Source organism: Hetaerina americana, unplaced genomic scaffold (assembly GCF_022747635.1).
Source record: "Hetaerina americana unplaced genomic scaffold, ioHetAmer1.1.p SCAF_1, whole genome shotgun sequence".
Classification (NCBI taxonomy): Eukaryota; Metazoa; Arthropoda; class Insecta; order Odonata; family Calopterygidae; genus Hetaerina; species Hetaerina americana.
In genome coordinates, this window is record NW_027286069.1 from 60,656,467 (window position 1) to 60,674,465 (window position 17,999).

The 17,999-nt window shown below is 42.0% G+C and overlaps 1 protein-coding gene across 1 annotated transcript in view; it reads right to left on the reverse strand.

The window, feature by feature from the left end:
* Positions 1-12,235: 12,235 nt before the first annotated feature.
* Positions 12,236-17,999, reverse strand: part of LOC139700486 (growth arrest-specific protein 1-like) — a gene marked incomplete at its 3' end in the record, with an annotated part of 32,734 nt that continues 26,970 nt past the window's right edge. The window contains exons 2-3 of the mRNA XM_071599074.1: positions 13,031-13,185; positions 12,236-12,458 (exon numbers count right to left, since the gene is read on the reverse strand). Of these exons, the coding sequence (XP_071455175.1) occupies positions 12,236-12,458; positions 13,031-13,185 (378 nt within the window). The remainder of the gene's footprint in view (positions 12,459-13,030; positions 13,186-17,999) is intronic.

The window sequence follows — 17,999 nt, forward strand, 5'->3', positions numbered from 1 at the left end:
AAGTAAAAGAAATGTTGGTCAATAACCGCAAATTAACCATCAGAGAAATAGCGGAGGACTTGAACATTGCCTATGGATCCGCCCAAGACATTGTGGTTAATGATTTGTGCCAAAAGACCTCAATTTCATGCAAAAAAGAGACCGTGTTGACGTCGCAAAAGACATGATTTGCGAGGCTGAATCCGATCCCACATTCATCAAAAGGATCATTACTGGAGACGAGACGTGGGTTTATGAGTACGACACGCAATCCAGACATCAGGCAAGTGAATGGCGTTCACCAAATGAGCCGAGACCAAAAAAACCACGTCGTTTTCAGTCAAAAAAGAAGGCAATGCTGACGGTTTTCATGGATTACAACGGTGTAGTGCATCATGAATTTTTGCCAGAAGGCCAGACAGTAAACAAAGAGTATTATTTGGGCGTTATGAGACGTTTGCGTGAAGCAATTCGCCGAAAGAGACCAGAAATGTGGGCAGAAAACTCGTGGATTTTGCACCATGATAACGCACCGTCGCACAGTGCTATCATTATTCGTAATTTTTTGACGAAAAATGCAACAAATACCATCCAACAGCCACCGAATTCACCTGATTTGGCTCCCTGTGACTTCTTTCTGTTCAATCGAGTTAAAAAACCATTACGGGGAACGCGTTTTAGCAGCCGAGAGGAAGTAATGGAAAAATCGCAGGAAGCACTGATGGACATACCGAAAACCGAATATAAAAAATGTTTCGAGGATTGGATCAAGCGCTGGCATAAGTGTGTTGCAGTCGATGGGGATTACTTTGAAGGGGACAATATAGATTTAGATGAATAAACTTGTATTTTTAATTTTCTGAATAAATTCCGGGAAATTTTTGATCAAGGTAGTAATTAGTTATAGTGGAAAGGAAATAATTTTTATTTTTTGGATTTAGCTTGTTTCTTTGGTCATTTACAGGGTGCAGGCCTCATTTCAATCCGTTATTAAGTTAATAGCATTATCGTGGTCACATCTGAGAACGTTAGAATTATTTTTCCCCGAGCATTACAGGAAAAATAAACGAAAATTAATGGATTATTACTATCGTTAACTAAAGACTGCCTTATGTGACAGTGTAAGCAGTTGTGTAGGAGTGTAAAAATTGCGGAGTGGTGCCGTTTATTGCGAAGATTTTTTGTGGTTAGGTTGAATATGTGATACCATTAGCTGTTGAATCATTGACCTGTGGAAGGACAAGTAAGGCTCTCCCCTAGGATAAATCCCGCAACACGTCTCTTCTTCAATTCGCCATTCTTGTTGCGACATATGACAACTTTCGCTAGCCTCTTACCCGCTTGGAAGAAAGGGTTCGGGATTGCGATGCGTCGTGGCAGAATAGCCACGGAGGATGTGCAAAGTTCAATGACAGCGGTCAGTGAATGAGCCACCCTTAACAGCGTGGGGCGGTCCGAGTGGTCGGCCCCAACGGCCAAATCGAAGGGGACGAGCGCTTCCTGCTTAAAAGAGATAGACAACCTGTATGGGGATGCGGGGAATGAATGTAAAGAGAAATATGAAGTGGACGGGGCATTTACGGGGCCAAGAGGGAAGTGGAGATTGAGGGTTAGAGTGTCTGACGGTCTTCAATTAAGTCCAAATCAAGGGCAATAGACGAACGAACGTTAACGGAACGAACAGCTAACATATAGCATTGCGACCTGCCGCAACAGAATAACTCCGTACCCAGAAGTAAGAAGCTCAAACCGAGTGAATTTGAGGTTTCAGATCTTCAACAAATCACGATGGGAGTAGCAGTAACGTAACGAGAAAATATGTGTGGGTCATCAATAAGTTTCCATCGCCCATTTGTTGTGGAAATAAATCACAGGACCACGAATGCGAGTGATGTGCCAATAAAAATTATGCAAAAATATTATTAAGTAATATAGTTCATACTCGATTGGTCTCTATTTGAAGTAATTTGAAATATGACATACATTAGTAATGCAGTGGCTCAAATTTTTCACAATTTTTAATCTGTTTTTGTTATTCTGACTTTTTCCCCGAAGAGAAATTCACAAAATAAATTCCTTTACTTGGAATTATATTGAGTTCTGATGGTGAAATAGCTATTTTTTCATCAATATTAAGGAGAATAAAAGGACTATGTACTCATGATGCAAATAACTGTTGTTAGTGCAACGGCTAGTTTCCTACACCCTGATTTATAGCTCACGAAGCAGGTCATTTACCACATCCTATCCGGAAAAAATCATAGGATTCAATTAATTCCCTCAATCAAAAAGGCGAAGAATTAGCTCGACAGATAGCGCCTACCGAACCAAGTGTAGCGATGGGTTTCGATTATCAGCATTAGTTGTAGTTCAAAACAAAGAAACTCTAGGAAAATTATGTTAAGAAGTACTAATGCGTGGACTCATATAAAAGCGGATGAAAAGTTATAGCAAACAAAATCAAACATTTAATTTTAGCACCTCAAAAATAAGGCGTAGTGGAATCAGTGATGACATAGCGACACGAATTTTGAGGAGTAAAGTTCGTTTGCACATGCCTGGAGGGATACGGGAAGAGTTCCGCTGAGAAGAACACTTTTGTCGCTCAGTGAAAAACTGAGGAAAAAAAATAAGCCTTCGACAAGGGTTTTTGAAGCATAGATGAGTCAGATGGTGAAAAGAAAAATTGAAAGATATCGTTGATTCCTTACAGGCCAGCGAGGCAATATAAGAAAGGATTGCATGAGGAAAGAAGGGTGTGGGCGGGTGCCGAGTTCGGGGGTGGCGGCAAGAAGAATAAGGAAGGCAGGGGAGGCGGTTGGCTGCTCCTGTATCGGTGCGGTCAACGTTGCCATTTTGCCCGTAATTTTGTACACATGTCTAACTGTACGCATAAGTGAATGTTTTTTTTTATTTTTCCATGAAAATTCAACCTAGATTTACCTCTTGACTCCCAAACCTTGGGAAGGGACCCACGATCATATAACCCGCAGTCAAATATATGCGAACACAAAATTATCTTTTCGCTGTTAGTTTCAAGAACCGCTATACATATATCTTCATACGCTATCATTTATGAATATTAGAAGGAGATAAATACTCGTTCATATGCCGTTGGTTTTCTGGTTGCTCCCACGCTATTCCAACTTGCTGAAAAATGGGACCATTTGGTCTCAATTTCGCCCAAATAAAGACCCCTATCTATCTATCTGAATGATTTTGTTGAAGGTTCTGCAATTTGCATCTTCAAGCCGGAAGAGTTCGCACTTGAAGATGCAAAATACAACGCCAGCGACACCGTCGTCCAGGAAGGTGGAACAACGTGAGATAAATCAGAAATCTATGGTGTGATCTGCACATCAGCGCGATAATCCTGGTAGCAAGTTGCTTTTCCTATTACACATTCCATTTAAAATAGTTAGTTTTCCTATTACCCCGTTTATTGTTGGGATTGCAATGGAAGGTTTCATTTTAATCTAAAGCATCAAAATAAATTGATATTGTCAAATATTTTATTTTAATTTTATTCGACACCAAAAATATTTATCCCCCAAGGGACGAGCGTTTTTGAAATTACGCTTATCAATCCTTGGAAGGGGAAATATCTAAAACCTCGAAATCATTTTTCCATGACTATTCTTTGAAGACAAACGTCGCAATATCAATGTAATGATATATATTAATTAATTCCTGCTATGCAGCGATCCTCAATCCTATCCATTCCAAATCTCTTTCAGGAGAATGCCAACTACATTCCTCTTTCCCCTCTTCCCAGTTTTCCTAAGGGTCCAAGTACTTCTTTTGAGCATGCCGCACTACCGAAGACTTCTTTTTCCATTCTTCCCTTGTACTCAAGCACTAGCTTCTTCTCCTTACTAATCAAATACTCTATCTTTCCGTTTTCTTTTGTGTTGGACACACTGTCTGCAGGCTACTTTACATTCAAATATCCCTATGATGCATGCATGTGCGTATAAATTACTGCTTCCATTGAGTCCATATTACCGAGTCATTAATGCTCTCAGTGCAGTTAACGTCTCTCTACCACAACCTGTCCCCTTGAAAACGCAATAAAACTTAAATCACATCAGATACAACCTCAGAAAACAACAATTTTCAGAATCACCATTAAACTCAGAACAGACTCAAATTAATCCTTCTCATTTATTTTTTAATTGTATATTACCCTATTTATCTGAGCTCTGTTATCTAATTTTTTACAAGCAATCATATTGGTGATGCGTTGTGGACGCTTTATAAATGATTAATTGCGACCTATTTAAGCCACGTTTACTCCCTGACCCCCGACTCGCGCCCTCTCTTCGTAATCATCCTCCTTGCCTCTCTACCTGCACTCTAGACCCGACCCCGCCCCTCTTCAAACAACCTCCCCCCCCCCGTCCCGTGAACACCTGTGGGTCTCACACACGTGCAAGGTCTGACGGGGAGGGTGTTAGTGTGCGAGGCCGATGAGTGCTGGTGGTGAGGTTATGGGAAGAGGGAAATGCCTATCTACGTGTACATGGTTCACAAGCGTGTGCCCGACTCAGTTACCAGCGATGGAGGAGTGCGGACGTAACCTGCTTCCCCTCTTCTCCCTATTTGCTGGATTGATGCGCCTCGATCGGTCAGTGTTAGAGTGCGTCTATCGCGGGCGGGCGTTCATCCCGCCGCGGGTTTTCGCACGGCCTCGGTGAAATGGGAGGCGGGTCATATGACGGGGAAGAGTTTCCAATTTACCTTTCGTTTTCCACTTTTACCCCCGCGACAATATTCACCCTATTCTTACATAAGAGGTTTCCTCTTCTCGAAATTACCTCTCCTCTTCCTCCCCTTGTAGTACACGGCCACCACAGCCCTGACCTATCCCGATGATTTCAGGGTTGAAACTCTTGGGCTCGTTTGTTTATCACATAGTCTTGGATTTGTTTGTGTGGGCTCACGGACATCTCAAACATGAAGACGTTTAGCTTCTAGGGGGATAAGGGGCTTTGGATGAGAGACAATGTACACAAACACTTCTTTTGGCTTCGCAAAGAACTTAAAAAAATTGTTTTCGCGTTTCGCAGTTGGATTACGCATAATTTGGCCGCTGAAATCGTTATTTAGTAGATCGGTAAAAGCTTGAAAACAAGAAAACGTTTTGAAATCTCAAAATGAAATTTTTGGGAATGATCATTTACCTGAAGAGATGGTTTAAAATGGAAAATAGATTCGGCGTACAGATAATGATTTGTTTATCAAAGATGGATTAAATATTGTTGTACTTTTGAAATATTTCATGATGAAAATCAATAAAAATTACCAGGACATTGAATCATTTTGGAAATGCATTGAAGGATACTTCTTTTGGAACATACTTGACTAAAATATGAGAAAATCATAAGTGGGATGAATCGTTAAAATGTTTTCTTGAATCTGCGACGATAATTCAACTGTACATTTTTATAAAATGAATGAGAAATTCCGTCGTATCCTTGAGATATATCTTTTAAAATAATTCGATATTATGGCAATCATCTTGTGGTATTATTCGGCCATATTATTCGGTTAGATTACGGTGCACTTTCTCCGAAAGTCTTTCCTTGCCTTGCTACGTGACGCACTTCTTGTATATAAGTCTATTTCTTTCATTTTTGACTACTCCGGTTTTCTTCCCGACCAGGTGAGTTTATTGTTTAGTTCGGCGCATGATTTTCGTTTTGTCAGCGCAAGAATACTCATATTAACTACTCCTTCGCCTTTCTATGTTAAAATTCAACAGGATTCCGCGATTTCTGGGAATATTTCACAATAAAATGGACTGAAGGAGGGTTGAAAAGGAAAATTAATTCATTATTCTTACTTGCAAGGTCAGGTAAATAATCCAAGATAACCATATTTTCGATCACTATGAAATTTTTGGAATACTAAATGATCTAGAAAATAAGTCCTCTGATTGGAAGAAGTAATGAAATGTATGGTAAAGTGTTTTTTCTTACTTTCCACACTGCGGCAGTGGAAGACAGGCTTGCCAATTGAGGAGCTGCAGCCATTTTTAGTTAGGTTCAACTCGCATCCTGTTCTCCCAAATTTCAACTCAACAAATCACAATCCCAGAGTCCATATTCCACGAAATGTTCGACACCGCGGTACTTAATTTAGCTTCTGAGAACGCCATAATCCACGATCATATTAAGATTTTTATTACCTCATTCATAACAGCCGCTGGATCGTGGAAACTCGACGTATTTAAAGCTGCGTAGCGACCAGCATTTCACCACTCTTCCTCGTGGCCAACGATCCTTTCTCTTTCTGATTTCTTCCAATGCTTCCTGCCTCAAATCCTATCACACAACCTTCCCCTCCCCCAATCCCGTGCAGGGGGGACCACGCCTTTCCACCACACCCCGAGGGCAGGAGGAAAGGATCGAGTATAAAAAATGAGACACGTTATGTGCGTCCTTCCCCCGTAATTCGAGAGTTCTATACCCAGTCTTCCTCTTTCCTCGCTCTCCCTTCCTCTCCTCTCTCTTTCCCTATCGCTCTAGCTATTCGGGCCGATGGGCAACAGCATCCTCTGGACGAGGTCATCCCGCCCCGCCTTCCTCCTGTCCCTCTTTTCCCTCCAGGAACATCTTTCCTTTCTCGCTCACGCTCACTTCCACCTGCTTTGCTGCTGACACCGAGAGCGCTGAGCGATGGAGGGAAAAGTGAGGAAGGCGGAGGGGTTCCTTTGGAACCTAAATAGAGGGTGGATGAGAGTGGGGGAAATATGTCAAGGTGGGCCATCTGCTTCTCGAACCGCCTACACCTCTCGACCGAGGTCCTCGGTCCACACGCGGTCGAAGCGTAGGCAAGCATATCCCTTGGTACACGTGTGTTATGGGAAGAATTCTTCGATATTCTCCGGGTCTCTCGGTTACAATCTCTGTGTTCCAGTCGCAAACAACTCACCAGCTAGATGGGGGGAACTTATTGTGCGCTTCTCGGTGGTGTAGCTGTCACCCTCGTGTGGCTTTGGGATTGAGACCGAATGGGGATTCAGAATGAAAGTCGGTTGAAAAGTCTTGAATGTTTTTAATTTCGGATTCTGTAATTTGATGAGTTCGACAGAAACATTTCAAAGCAAAAGATTTCGTAGAAAACGTATTTAATACATTTCGGTGATATCTAGTCTAAAAATAAAACTTTAATAGACTCAGTAAAAGTTGAAAACGTGAGAACTATTTTCAAAATATTGGACAAGGCCTTGGTGCGGATCCGATGCTGAGGGTTCATTCATATACGTCCCTGAAACGTACTGATTGCCGATCGGTTGTGATTTTCTTTCAAAAGGGTCAACCATCATTTTTACAATGCAAGGCAGTGTCGGGAGGTATTTATGAACAAATGTACCACGCCGGAGTAACCAACCCAAACCCTCATCTGATGAAGCATGTTTGATGTTTAGGCTAGAGGCCATATCATCCTCGAAAACTTATGTGAATCACACATTACAATAGGGAGATTAATTCCTTTCCCTGGGTCTTTCTGGTGTAACAGGAGATATATCAACCAGAAAATCGTATAGGGGCAGTCCAGAAGTATCAGCCAGAATAGAGCGGACTAGGGAATACTCTCAGTTGCTCAACTCAATATTTAACCGAACTTCAATTCAGAAAAGCATCTGAAAATATGCATGGCTGTCACCGTCTAGAAAAGAAAATCATCTAGCAGCATGCATGTGAGTGTAACTCATTAAATCGATAGACATCAGCTGAACAAGTAAAAACATTGGCGTTTTCCGAGTTCATCAAAGGGTATATAAGAATTTTCGTATAGCCTAGTGAGTATTTAATGGGCAAAAAAAATGTCAACAAAGGAACGAAAAATGTGTAAACGTATATGATTTCAACGACAATATTTTCAGTCGATACGGCTAGTAAAGATAATACGGCTAATGGCAGCCGCAGCAAACTGCTACAGCCGTAAGCATCGAAGTCTCTCCACGTATGTTCCCTTCTTATCGCCTATGTCACGGAATTCATTAGGCACACATTATTTTCACATATTTTCTACAAAAAGAAATAATGGGATGGCTAAGTAAGATAGCCATATATTTCAAGGATATCTAATTTAGCCTTGTATATCAGGTTGAGCCGTAGGTGTACTTATGGTGAAACGAATGAGGTAGAAATCATTAATCATTTACAAGATGTTAATAGTGCGTTGAATTAATTAAATTGGAGAACAATTATTTATGCCTTGCGAATAGAGTGTAACCCTAAAAAGGATCATAATCTCAAATATCTTAATTTAAGATCCAGGTGTGCATTATAAATAGCTATTTATTATTCCTTATAATAAACCCAAAACGTTGGGCATTTTGATTGATAGCAATTCGGTTTTTATTGGAATATTTACTCAAGATATTTAATGCACAATACAAAATCACATTTTACGATAAAAGGTAACAGTTGGCATTAGTTATGCGGCTGAACTAGTTGTGCAATCGTGGTGATATTAAACGCAAGCTATAAAGTTTATGAGATTTTAGAGTGTGATTCTTTTCTTAATAAATACCACTAAATGTAGGAACTTTATTGTTAGATGGAGATGTCAATCCTAACCCGTCAACCTTTCAAGCGATTTAATCTATTCAGGAAATGAAATCTCGAGACGAAGATGTTCGTCCCTATCTACTTTGACCACAACGCTACTGCCTGGCGAAAGGAAGCACCGCAAAACCGACGCCAGAGCTCCTAAAATGGAAAAATTAACCAATCTTCCTTCATGTGGAAAATGTGGTCGGCTGCAGCCAATACTCCGAGATGGGTCACGTCGTCCCAATTACGTCCTGCCGAGTCCTCCCGAGAAAGTCCCTACGGGACTTTAGGATTCATCACTCTCAGCTCTTCAAAGTAGTAGGTATGTGTAAGATACTCAAAGTTCTAAGAATGTTATTACATATATAGCTAAACCACGCATTTAATAATAAGGGGAAGTATCAGGACCTTAGAAGCAGTGGAGTTTACGACAACTTTTCCAACTTTTACCGGTATGCTAGGAATCTAATTATTATTTCTGAACCATAGTCAGTATTTTCGGTTTCTAGCAATTAAAAAGTCGAATATATTTTCCAACATAATGGATCAGATTGAATCAAAATCAGCAGAACATGTAGACGGCTACCAGGAACCCAAAAATATCAATAATTAATTTTACCAGAAAGTGAACTTCTGCTCGCCTTGTTCTAACGGTCAGGATGACGAATGCAAAAAGAAGTTACCATAAAAATGCGGCGAATCAAAAATTTCATGTCGTCACACGTTGGCACTCGGCGAGTCATATTTTTTTATGGATTCCACCTGCATTAAAATAAAAACTAGAATCTACAGGTACACCATAATTAGATTCTTGCACGTATGACCTAAATGTAATCTGCAGTTGTCTGTTAGTAGCCTAATTCACGTCTGAATATCAAACAAGTCGGCTAGACTAGGATTTTAAACGCGGACAGTGAATTAGAGTACAGTGCAGTGACTGCTTCTGACACATAGGTGAAATACTCAAGACCATCACAATATGTTGACATATTCGAAATATCCTCATGAAATAAGAAAAATAAACTCTGAGGCTAATTAACTTAATGCTCATTTTTCCTTCGCGCAATTTACTGTCACAATAAAATATCAAACAATCCAAGAATTTTGTCTGAAAAACTCGTCATCCAACATTCTTATGTTAACACCTCAAAATTTTCCACAGTTACATTAAGAGACTTGCCTTCTAACAAGTAACGCTTATTTCCGACGCCCATAAAGCAACTCTCGGGGTATGGCGTCGGTGTTGAACAACATCCGTGTCCGGGGATATTGGGAAGAATATTGAACGCTCTTTCGTTTAATTAAAATAATACGGAACGACCGTTTGAAAGCTAAAATGCATGTTCTTGCCCATAACAATAATTTCATAATTCATTCAAACTTGCGACAGGTTTATTATAAAAGATGCTTCCACAATTCTAAAGGTATGTTTCAAATTCAACTTGTGATTTAATCCGAGAATTTATTCGATGGTAATGATTTTGTCAATGTTCGCATCTGTCGATATATCGTGATATAATTTTGATTTACTGCGGACCCTGAAAAACAAAACTTCATGCGCATTGCGGTATTCACTGGAATTTATCTGCTCGTTATTATTCGCTGAAATTCATCTCTCTGACTAATAATTGTTGGGATGATCATTCAGCGGCGTACTGAAATGTGACATACATGTGTGATTTAGTGTACCTTTTACTCGTATCCGTCCCGTTACTGTTTTCTTCCTTCCTCTTATTCTATATTTTCTGCCAACGATAAGTACATAGTGTACGATGCTAATTTTTCCCTTTGTCAATTGAGCTAGTCATGCTGATGTCTGAAAATAAAGGCAGAATTTCATATATGTGTAATTCTAAAACGAGGCAACATGCTCAAATCATTCGAAGAAATTCGGCAAAGGATTGAAGTTTTTTTTAACTGCTCCACGAGGAGACGGGCGAGAGTGAGGGTGTGTGATTGCTCGAAGACGGCGTGTGTTTGTTGTGTGCTCAGCGGAACTGAGTCAGAATTGAGGGGAAGGGGGGCCTGAGGAGATAGGGTGGTCGGGGGGCTGGAGGGTGGGGTAAAGAAGATTTTTTTCGGCCGGTTCCTTCTTCATATCCTTCCTTCCCTCCCACTCCCAAAGCCATGGGCGTAGTACGCACGAGAGTCAATATTTACAGAGTCGGGCAAAAGGTTTGCGGAGAAGGGATGAGGGAAAAGTATACTACGGAAAGGAGGAGGATCTGTTATAAGCATGAAGGGGGAGGGAGGAGGGGCGCTAAACACATTCTCCCTCACTCTTTTTTTTCCCTCGCTCTTGTGATGACAGCGCTAAAACCTGATCAAACTCAGGGCGCGCGCCAACGCACTTCTTTCACACCTCCCTCCCTTCTCCTCCTCTGGTAACCATCACCATACGTATTTCTCGGCACTTGAACTTCCTCGTGAAATGTCCACTGTTTCCTCTTAACTAATCCAATTTCCAAATCGTATAAAAGTGACGTAATTAAAGTAAGTCTTACATGTCCCCTGGAAAAGCATTCATAAAATGGATTCAAGGCGCGTGGCCTCCATTTCCCCATTTTTCCAGGATGTTACGCCCGTCAAAAAAAAGTGGTCTCCGTGCGAGAAGAACAACTCGTAAATACCCACTCACTGCTAAAATTTACCTGTCAATTAATTTGACTGCCCGTTTTATCTTTTGCCACGGCAACATAGCAGGTAAAATTATTGAAGCACTCGGGTCCCGAATGCTTTTCTTTTTAAGATCAGACGCTGTTCACATGATAGTCAATTAGTCTCTAATTTATTCTTTTCGTTAAACTTAACCAAATGACTGAGACGTTCTGTGATCTCCTGAATGGATAAGGCATGCGGCAATTTGTGACTATTACTTGAGATCGAATCTAAAGCAGTCTAGCGCACAAACACTTCTGTCGTCAGAGATATAAGCACCAAAGCCTCTCTCATATGATGGGAAAATTTTAGCACGCATCGCTTATTTTTCTCGACAAGCAATTATTTCATACTACCTATTATAAAACGTCACGTTTACTCTTTCTTCTTATGAGCGCGAGGCGCGTGTAATTAGGATCAATAAATGCTACCAAACTTTGAGAAGGTAAAAGTCGCCAACGCAAAAATGTCACGGCCGGACTGTATTTTTCCATGCGGAAAACTTGGACCTTGGAAGGTAGAATAATTCCTAAAAGGGCAGTCCAAACCTAAATAGTATTTCGCAACGTCGGTTAAGAGTGGAGCGAATTATCCTGCTCGTGGTGAGTGTGTTAATAGGGGCTTGACTGGTCTCCCTTCGGGTCGAAAAGCACATGGGGCTCTTAGACAATCGGCCCTGGCTTTCTCTTTAGTCGCAATCCCGAGGGTGATTAACGTACCTAACGACGAAAACTCGAGGGAAAAATGCGAAATGGTCGGCCACGTGAGACTTTAAATCGCTGGGCGTTGCTCACCTGTTACGACGGCAGTCCGCGGGGGAGGTCCGTGCTCCATGCGACGCCCCGGGCGCAGAGGAGGACGCAGGCGAGGAGCAGTTGGGTAACGACGGTCGCCGCCACCGCGCCGGCGTTCCTTCCCCCCGCCAGCGCCCCCGATATCCTCACGATCTCGTTGGTATTCGTGTCGCCCACGGCGGACCCCGGTCGCTTGCCTCCCTCCTCCACCGGGATAAGAGGTATCTCCCCGGCGATGGGCGGCGTCACGGGGGGGCTGGGCGGGGGCGATGTTCTGCGGAAGCACAGCCTCTCCGTGTTACGGCGAACGAGGTCGCAGTCGTAGTCCTCGCGCCCGTCGCACCGACACGACGAGAGACCGGCGGCTTTCGGCTGCCTCCTCAGGATGGTGGCGGAATTTCGACACTTGGGAGTGCATTTGCGACCGGAGAATGCGGCACGGCAGAGCCTCTCATAGTACCTGGAGAAGGTAGAAGAAATTAGTTTCGGGACGTTGTACGGGAGGGTCTACGGTACTCTTTTCCTTGAAATGGAAGATATAAAAATCTATTCGTTGGTGCGGCGCCTGTTTTGGCCCCTTGAAGCAGGAAAGGCAAAAATGATGCATTCGCAAGTGACAGAGATGGAATATTTTTTCGGGTACCTAAATTTTCGGTAACCGATGAATTCCTTGTTTTACGAGAACCTTGCCTTTCCTGTGTCTATTAACCCATTGGGCTCACAACTTGGGACGATGTTTGTAGCTAATGAATGAGGTATCAACGGGAGATTGGATAGCTGCGTTAGGGCCGGAACAAGTTATATCTGCGGAGGCCAATTGAAGGGATTGCTGTTTACGACAACGGAAGATTTGATAGGTGTGATATGGCTGGAACCAGGAATATTCGCGCCGACCAAGCGAGGGGGCCATAAGGTTGCTGTTTACGATCGTTGTCAGGACTCATAAATTATATTTCAACAGCTAATTGCTAGAGTAATTTTGGGGTTGTAATTATTTTTTTTGGCTGAGATGTCTCCCTTTGGCATCCTTACCCTAATGCGGTAGAGCACTGGGGATCCGCTGAGCAGACCAACTGGGCCACCCGACAAGGCAGAACAGCGTCCGGCTGGGAGGCCGCGGCCACCGCTGGCGCGCACGCACTCGCCCTCTTCTTAGCCGACTCGCACGACTCATCGCTGCAACGACACTGGAAAAATAGAACAATAAAATACGGTTACTGATTTGAATTCTGGGACTTATCCTGCGACATTACTTCTTAAGTCGCGAAAACAATATTTTCAACAATTTTACATATTTATATTATTAAACTCTTGTGCATACAAAATACAAATGGAGAGCAGAGGCAGTCTTTTCATAAAAAATAAAGGTATCATTCAATAAATTTTAAGGGATCGAAAACGCGGTTATCCATTGCTCACTCAATTTTATTTCCCTCCCAAACCTTAGTTATTCTGCTTATTATTTTATGCTTGCACTGAAAATGAGAACTGCTATAAAATAAAAAAATGCAATGTTTTATGAAATTATAAATAGTGGCCATTGCCTACGTATTTATTAGCGTTCATCGTAATTTCTTTTATAAAATATAGTTTTTGCAGGGGACTTAGTTGCTATTTTCATTAAAAACTTCTTAACTGCAGAAAAATAAAAGAAATACATACATTTGTCTGTATGACACTGATCCAGATATCAAATAGGTACCAATAGATTTTAGCCTGAATAATACGGTGGGGATTTTTGTGATACGAGAAATATCACCATCCTCGTCTTCTGCATGCAAGTAGAAATTGAAATTTGGAAGACAAAAAATCGAAGGCCACATTCAATGTGCATGACTACCACCTCTTGAAAGGCGAACCAAATTACGTGCGTCGGAATGAATGAGAACTGCACCTGTATAAAATATTCTTTGTGTTTTGGAAATGACATTTCTCTTGAAAAAATAGAAATTAAATTTTCGAAAACAGTTACGCGCCCTTTAATGAAAGTTAAAGAGAGTTAAATGTGTAAATTATCTGATGGTGTACGCACGCATTTGGACGTAAATTATATTTGGTCATAAGAATTACATTGATCTCGTAATCGTATTCAGACTCACTGAAAGCGATGTAATTGGAAACTTTTACTTCAAATTTAAATAAAATATACGGATTTCGTCCATTTCACCGTCACATTGCTTATTTTATTGGGCGGGTTGACTCTCCAAAATCTGGAGAGGCTAAAAGGAGAACACATTTTTATTTTTTGAAAACAGTTGTCTTTCACAGTTTCAGAAAAAGTCTTGACATCAGCTCTAATTGGTAATCTGGAGGAGTGTCTATTTTTGAAACGGTTTCTAAAGCTTTGGCGATAAACAGATGGCTTGGATATCAAGGTTTGGGGTGAAATCTTGGATTCAAACCGAGAAACTGATCCCTCCATGGCAAGGAAAATGTTTCGGGGAAAAGGAAGATTCACGATTGAATGAGAAAGAAATTCATGAAGATGTCCGAGGGTAGAAGTCCCGACGTCCGTGCGCCTCCGTCGACGGGTGGATGGGGGACGTGGAAGTAGCAGCGGCGGAAAGCGAATAAATGATGGCGGGAGGTGTTGAATTACTGACGGCATCTCGCGTGTGGGAGGGCGGCGAGAGGGGGCAGCTAACTCCCCATCCGCATCCACATATTTCGGGATCGTTCCTTCTTTTCATTCAGTCCCGGCCGAATCTCTCCCGTTCCCATCCCGAGATCTCCGGATAATCCCCTCACCCCACGCCGAGCCTCGCGAAACGTCTTCTGCCTTCTCATTCTTTCCCTCTATGCCCGACAAACAGCATTTCGTCGCCCGTTTGGCACCTTGCTTCCCTCCTCAGATCTCCCTACGTCTCCAGTACACATCGAAAACCCTTACTTTCTTCCGTTGCTCGCTTTCAACTTCTCTTCCCTCTTACAATTCCCCTCTTTATTTCGTCTTAAAATTCACCATGTGGAGCGAATGATCGTAGAACAGCCAGCCATTCCTGGATAAATTGCCATGGTGAGTATGATTGATTCCCTAAGTGGACAAAAATGAGTGAACTCTATTCCTGCCATAGTGAATAATTTAAAGAAAAATTAGAAACTTTCCTTTTTCCTTTCCTTTTTACGCAAATCGATTGGTGTAACCTCAACGGTCATGGATACACGTTCCTTCAGATGAACACAGTGGACTGTGATAGAACATTGATTGTTATTTTCGAGGATATAACATTCTGCTATTATTGAATGACAACTGAAGTCTGAAAGATGATTATTTCCATCAGAAGGCGAAGTATTATTAAATTTGCCGATAGATCTGTTATTCTTTTAAGAGTCTGGTGGTACAACCATATCGCCATTGAAGCCGTTGAAAATTGTTAATTTAGTTTCTTATGTTTAAATGATCAAACTGGAAACTATCGTTTAAAAAAATTCAGAGACAAGATTTTTTTAACTAACCCGTTCAGAGTTTACTGTCTCCATATTTCTAAATTCCACGGAAATACACATACCTGCATCTTCTGTGCCAGGATTCCCATAGGAATTCTAATCGAGACCTCATCCTCGACGGTTATCTTGCATTCTAGTGAAAAATTGTCTCCGTGTCTCCCAGATATTCATGAAGCTTCAGGTAAATGTCTTTGATACGAATTTATTCAATTACGGTGAAAGAGTATCATTCATTAATGATCCTTCATTGTGAAACCGACGGTATATTTATTTGGACCTCAAATATAGCTTAAATTTGGTGTTACTTCCTCAATTCGTTCCTCCTATCCCTCTTTCAAACATTTCTCTCTCTTCCACATATTTCCGTATTCATCCAATTCTCCGTGGGGGAAAGGGGCCACGGGGAAGTTCCATTTCCTTTTCCGAAACCACCTAAACTCATCACTGAGCCTATAAATACCATATGGTGACAAGTCAGCTCAGGGAATTGAGAAGGAAAACTCCTAAACTAAACTAAAACGCCAGCGAAAGACTAGGACGAAGCACTCAATAATTCAAGACTGTGCCGTACTTATGTTCGCAGCGATCACATGTTCGTGAATAAGCTTCTCCGTCTCGGCTTCATAAATGGTAAACAAATAAAGTTGCTTGATTGCGGAGCGAAATTTACGGAGGGAAACTACGCAGAAATGGAGAGCACCTAAAACTTGGAGACAGACAGGAGAAAGGAAGAGAAGGATAAGTAAGAGTGGCACTACTGTCGTAAGCGGAGAGTGGGATGGTGTCTACTCAACCTCTCCTGGCTCCTAATTGAGACGCTGCCGTTCCTCGAAATCTAACCTTAATTCGAGAAAAATTATGGTCGAAACATGCATTTTCCTATAAATTTGTGACGTGTTCTATTTTATAAATGCGGTATTATCTCGCTCGCGTTCTCGCTAAAATATTCCTCTAATCCTCGAGTAATCGTAATACTCAAAAGGGCGTTCATTTCTCCTTCGATTTTATCATGCTCGCTTGGTCATTATCATCCAGGCGAATTTTCACGGTGGAAAACCCGGCCGCTTGCTAATCAAAACGGCATGAATTCGTGTGACGCCATACTATGTAAAACACTAGCACCTGGAGAATTTAATGTCAAACGACTGCGGTATACCAGGCCACACTTTCCCGTTGTTTTTCCGTTGTACTGCGATTACGTGCCAAGTTTTAACATTGATATCAGAACGATAGGACGCACGCATGCACACACGATTTCATGAGGGAATTCATTACTACTTCGTTCCTCTAACGAAAGCCTAATAATTGAGGTTTCGTTTGTGATATCAGTATTTCTCTATGTACGCAAATCTTTCCCGAAAATTCAAAACCGTAAAATTTAAAAGCCAGAAATGTTACAATAATGATGACCACCGGCAAAAGGAGAATCACCACAGGATGCAGCCCAATTACACCCACTCTAAGTATGCGACAAATGAAATGCCACCTCCCCCGCCTCTATTCTATGCAATTTCCTTTTTTGAATTCTAGTCCGAAAACGTAAAAGAATGGATGTGCATAATTAATGCTGAAGCCATACTCAGACAAAGCTGAGGGCATCGTTGGCTTACGCTGAAAAATGGTTAAACTCACGACTGGACCCGCTTGCAAACAGCATTCAAACCAGAGACCTGAGACTTCAAGCCTTTATTATAAGGGGCGTGCAAGTAGGCAAGCAACCTGCTCTCCTCATCCATGTTATGAATAAGACTCAAAAACTCGGACGCGGAGGGGAAGGGGAGGCGAAGGAGGAATGTCCTTGCCGGCAGTGAATGCATATTTATAAAAAAAATAGTGAGGGGATAAGGGGTGGAAAAAAGGAGTCAGGGGAAGCAATTCAATGGTGGAATGGCCTCAGAGGAAGAGGGAGGGAGAGGAAGGACGGGTGGATGGAGGCAAGGAGGAGGGCACGAGAGTGGAATGAGTGCGCACTTGCTCTTTTTGACTGCCCGGCTGAGGAAGGAATTCCTCAGTTCGAAAAAAAGAGGAAATTGAGTTGGGGTTGAGGACTGTAGGGAGCTGGAAGATGGGGCCCATGAGAGAGAAAAAAGCGGAGGGGAATGGGACCGCTGTGGTTATTTATAATGGATTTTTGAAGTGGGTTCGGCTGTTGTCCTGGGCACACGACGCGAACAAATGAATGCCACAGTAAGGGTTTTATGTGATAAGAATGCGAGAGAAAAGAGAGGGCGATGAGGGAGGGTGGGGGGTGGAAGGGAAGGAGGTTTACTAAGCGTCAAAGCGTTTATACGCACCGGAAGAGAATTAAAGGAGAAATATTTTCCTCAACATCCGGATCGACCGGAATGCCACGACAAGGGTCGTCGAGTGTGAATGTGTGCGTCAGCGGGTACACGCGAACGTATGTTAATGCAAATTTATGGTCATCGGCGGTTGTGAGCCTTCCATTAATTCCGTTGGAAATTCCTTTTTGAACGGGTGACGACATTAGTGTTGATTTTTGGTATCGACCGGTGGCAAGTTATTCTTGTCGCCCTTAAAACGGACCACCTCT